This window comes from Brassica oleracea, chromosome C2 (assembly GCF_000695525.1).
Source record: "Brassica oleracea var. oleracea cultivar TO1000 chromosome C2, BOL, whole genome shotgun sequence".
NCBI lineage: Eukaryota > Viridiplantae > Streptophyta > Magnoliopsida > Brassicales > Brassicaceae > Brassica > Brassica oleracea.
This window is the reverse complement of record NC_027749.1, coordinates 28005693-28010747: the sequence shown is the minus strand read 5'-3', so window position 1 is coordinate 28010747 and position 5055 is coordinate 28005693. Positions and strand designations below refer to the sequence as shown.

The window sequence follows — 5055 nt, the reverse complement described above, 5'->3', positions numbered from 1 at the left end:
ATAAATGCTTCCATACAGTTTCACTACGTGCAAAATTTGAATTCTTGCATTTCCGACAGGGGCAGAACATCTTACCGCTTTTCTGCGTGATTGGTGTACAGCCCGCCTGGTGAATGAATGTCTCTAGCCCGCTCAGAAATGCGTTCGTCACCCTCCCGTCGGAATCTTTGTACAAATACATCTAACTCCGTAACTCGTAAATACTACCGCCACCGACCATTTTTTTTCTTAGATTTTGTTTTCAAAATTTTTTTTCCTGATTTTTTTTTTCGTTTGTGTGTTGTGAGGAAGAGAGTTGTGGGAAATGACATATATATAGAGAAATTTTCGAGTTGGGTAGTTGAAATATAACAACGATTTTACAAGGAATATTTTACATGGATTTTACATGGTTTTAACATAATATTTACAACGACGAAATTAGTTAAGTTAGCACATAGAATACACGTTTTCACCTAAATATAACGGTAACATGTTTCGTTGTAATGTCGATGTAACGGTTACGATGAATTTATCTTTCCACGTATTTTTGTCGTAAACTTACATTGACTTTACGATGCAACGGTTTCGTCGTAAAGTTACATCGAGTTTACGACGAATTTTGGACTCTTCGTAATTTCGTTGTAAACGCCATGTAAATTTACGAGAAAATAATTTCCTCGTAAATCGTCGTTGTTATAGAAAAGTTTTCTTGTAGTGAACTATATCTTATTTTCACATTTTCTGTTACAAAGACAATAGTAAACACAAAGCATTAGGCAATGATTGAATCATCTAAAGGGTCTTGGAGGTTTCTCTAACACAGCAGAGAAGAAAACTTCTTTATCATCTTTATCTCTCTTAGGCACCACAACCCACTTATGTCTCCTATACCTCAAAGCTTTAAACGCCTCCATGTAATCACCCAAATCCTCTTTCAGACAAAAGAAACTATCTATCCACAACAACCCACCTGGTCTTAAAACCCTGTCCCAATCAAACAGCACGAAGTCCAGAAGTATCAGATCGATCCATCCATCAAGAAACCTCGTCGTGTGAATCACATCAAGCGTGCTGTCGAAGAAAGGTAACCGTTGGTTCACAGTTAAGTACAATGGGACTAAACCACGCAGAGAGATCATCTCGTTGAATGGAGCTCCTAGGTTGATTGTTGCTGTTACAATGGTGACGTTACTTTCTCTCATCCTCGCTGCGAAAGTCCCCGTGCCAACGCTGAAGTCCAAACCGATCCTAATCTCTCCCGGTTTGATTTCAAGTACTTCTTGTATCGAGAAATCAGCTGTTTGGTTTGTCTCTGGATCGAGTTCTCCTCGGTTAACCCATCTCGGCAACTCGTGATGCGTGAGGTTGAAGCAGTCAGTGCATTTGAAGAACCCTTTTCTTGCTGTCGTGTTGCTTGCAAGACAAGTAAAGTTCTTGCATTTATACTGTCCCCATCTCACGTTCCGGTTATCCGGAAGCTTCCACAAAGACTCGTTGATCGGAAACGGTTTGTAATATAGCTGCGGTGCACGGGAGAAACACCGTCTTCTAGGCAACGGATCGCAACCGTGAACCATAAGCTTCTGAGCTAGTCTCCAGTCGTCGTTGCAGATCTCCCCCACGTCATAGTCCATATACTCTTCTACATCTTTCTTCATGGCAAAGCAAGCGTGCCCTATCGAAGTGAACGTTCCATTAGCTCCCATGAAATTCTGCTTTCCAAGCCGGTTCGGTTTGATCTTTATGTACTTCTTGATCTCTTCCCTCATGAAATGCTCGCCAGGGTCACCGTTCCTCTGCTTCAACGGATGATCCACTTCTTCGAAGGAAGGCAACTCCATATGAACTGACTGAATCAGTGAAAGAACATCAGCAAGGAAAGCTACATGCCTAAACATGGATCCTGAAGCTGATGAATCAGATGGTGGAGCAGAAGAATTAGCTTCTAAGACCTTGAGATCATCCATTTCTTGGTGGATTTTGAAGATGGCGGATTCTATCGTCTTTCTCATTTGGCTTCCGAGGATATAGTTGTCGCCGTCAAAGCTTCCATGATTATTACAGAACCGACCAGAGAACCTTAGCGGTGTGATGTAGTTGAACTTAGCCAGAGTAGCTACTGAGATGAGAAATGCCAAACCAGCCAAGACATAGATGGGTCTGTTGACGCCACTGAAACCTCTAATTTTCGATAATACATTCGCCTTCACCATCCTTCAAACTCTGTACAACACACAATATCAACACAAACCCCAAAACTGGTTCTTGAACAACATTACAAGATTATAAACTCAAATCTGGTTGCAGAGGTATGGACTTTAACTTCATCTTTATGTTATCTTGACGTTTACCTAGGGATTAGTGGAATTAGCTTAATTTAATCCTTGGGAGATTATATAATGTCAACATACTTAAACCACAAGCTTTAAATGACATGGAGACTTGTGAAGTTTGTATGAAATCCGACGACGGTAGAAGGCCAAAATCCTAGAAAAGTTGCAGGATCTAAGGAGGAAATTAATAAACTAAAAGGGAGAATTTAGAAGCAAGTAATGAGAAAGCCGATTCATGTGGATCACAGCCACTTGAATCAGATTATCAAGATAATATTAATTAACAACTAGTTCAAAATTCTCTATTACAGGAGATTCACCCAAAACTATTATCACTTTTATACGTTCTGCTTGAAGAAACAGATGTTGAAAGCTTATAAATACACAAATATGAATATAACTATATATATATTAATCACTATATATTAATAGTTATAAATCAAGTCTATAAAGAAAAATACCATATAATAACAATAAACACACTTTTTTTTCAAAAAGAGAAAATTTGTTGGGTCCCTCCTAGATGGAGAGGACCAATTGGGGTGAACTTAAGAAATAATAATGTTCCCCCTTTGTCACTAGACACACAATAATAGAGTTTTGACAAAAAGAAACAAGAGAGAGAAAGGAGAAAAAGAGAGAGAAGGAGAAAACTCGTAAGGTGATTTCAAGACTGGATTTGGAGGGTCAAACGGATCCTGATCAAGCTGATATTTTGTGGGAAGCTTCTTCAGTCAGTGGGTTAGAGGTTCACCGAAGGGATTTGGATTTCAACGGTTGGATCTTCTGTTGTCTGGGTTTTCTTGAAGCTGGTCGCCATAGTTCTTCAGCAGAGCAGTCTTGGGTGTTTGGTAAATCCAACGGTGAGATCTTCTCTTCTTGAGCTGAAATTTGGCAGAGGTATTGTCGACTTGTTTATCTTGGATTTGTACGGTTGGATTAGTTTCTGGAAGCCGGAATCTTTGTGAGCTGAGGTCGTTTGGTTGCTGCCGGTTTTGAAGCTTTGTGTTGCTCTCTTGTTGTTGTTGTTTGTGTTGGAGATAGCTATTTGTAGCTAGACTCTCTGTTCTGTTCAGGCTGTTGAACAGGGAGGACGTGGTTGTACTCATACCATTTATATAGTGGATTTTTGAGTGGACTACGGTCCCGTGGTTTTTCCTTCTCACATCGAGGAGGTTTTCCACGTAAAAATTGTGTGTCTCATTTAGTTATCGCAACTTTGATATCTTGCCATCGTCGAAGTATTTTCCTCACAGGTTCGCACAAGGTCAGGGGAACACGACCATTAGTATTTCCGCTGCACCGTGTGACTTTCCCAACATGCTAATATACCGAGATTTGGTACATATTCTTTTTCTTTCTTTCTTTTTTGTCCAGAGTCATTTGATAGAGGAATGCATGCTGGACCTGTGGGGCTTTTTGGTGGTGGAGAGAGTGAATTCTCTGTAGGCATAAGATATGCTTTAGTCAAAAAGGTGAGAGTGAGTTATTTTTTTTACTTATAACAACTTTACTCACTGTCGCAAATTTATTGTTATTTATTGCATTGCATCTATCTGATCTTTTTCATTTGTGTTTCCCAGGGTCTTGGAGCCTTGATCTATTCAGGAAAAGGAATAGTTTCAGGAAGTGATTCATCCTCCGAGTGGAACGAGCTTGATCTTAAAACTTGTCCTTGAGACATCAATGCAATTTCCATGTCTTTATGCAATCTGAAACATATAATTATGTGTTTCTCAGTTCACTAAATCACTTGAACATGAGCCAGCTTTGCAGCCTATCAACTAAAAAATGTTTAATAAACCATCTATAATTTAAATTGCTTTATATCATTCATTGTGTGTATCTACATTACATCAAATTGTTTTTTGTTTTTTTTGTTCTTAGCTATCTGTTGTCCAATTCCTGACCCAATAATTGGTCAAGTCACGACGCACCTACGTACGTTATGATCCCAAGCTGACGTATATCTCCACCTCCACGAAAAAATAAGCTCCAAGACATATATAATATTTTTTATTAATCGAACATAATCAATAGTGCTAATGAAAAGTTACTTTCCACAATTTCAGAACGTGATTGGTTTCTTTTTAACTTGATTTTTGGGCTAATCTAATCAAAGGGAATTTTGTTTATGATGTGAAAGAGAAAGATCGAACCTTTGTTTTACCCTTATAATCTAAAATATGATCCAGACGTTAATCTGAATTTCATTCTCCCACGAGTCATATTCTCTTCCAGTTGTTCTTACAATCAGACTTCACTATAATATTAAATGCTTTATTCTTCTACCCCTCACTTGAAATAGTAAATGAACGATGAGACTAAGTATAAAACATTACAAATTAGCGTATGTATTTTTGGTAGTTATAGAAAAGTTCAAGATACATCTCTTTTTCACATTGAATTCCCATTAACAAAACAAGGTAGTAGGAAAAAAACAACAAAACAAAACAAGGTAGCATACAAAGAGAGATACATGAATGAGATACATTTGTAGAATCCAAAGCATGGAGACAAAGCCCCAAAATGTTAAGATACAACTCTAATTCCACCATTTTCGGTAATACATGTTCATAAGAATACGCAAATTAGTTTACCACACACAAATATACAACTTACCTATTGAGTGTTGAGGTAAGGAACAATAACATTTAAGCGTGCAAATGAGAAGTAAAGAGACGATCATTGCGATCAAAAATGATTTTTCTATAAAAATGCATGCATGATTAAAGTTGAA

General features: G+C 38.0%; 1 protein-coding gene and 1 long non-coding RNA gene across 2 annotated transcripts; one reads left to right on the top strand and one right to left on the bottom strand.

Annotated features, from left to right (window-relative positions):
• Window positions 1–770: 770 nt before the first annotated feature.
• LOC106326420 lies at window positions 771–2251 on the bottom strand. The gene has a single exon (XM_013764406.1). The coding sequence runs from the start codon at window positions 2193–2195 to the stop codon at window positions 771–773; it is 1425 nt and encodes a 474-aa protein (XP_013619860.1). The 5' UTR covers window positions 2196–2251.
• Window positions 2252–3601: 1350 nt separating this feature from the next.
• On the top strand, window positions 3602–4075 carry LOC106326634. Its single transcript, XR_001267290.1, has 2 exons — window positions 3602–3790; window positions 3899–4075. It is a non-coding gene; the product is annotated as an uncharacterized LOC106326634 (long non-coding RNA).
• The last annotated feature ends 980 nt before the right edge of the window (window positions 4076–5055 follow it).

Bases quoted from the DNA above. Each gene is read 5' to 3' on its own strand.
- LOC106326420 (XM_013764406.1), bottom strand. From the start codon at position 2,195: ATGGTGAAGGCGAATGTATTATCGAAAATTAGAGGTTTCAGTGGCGTC.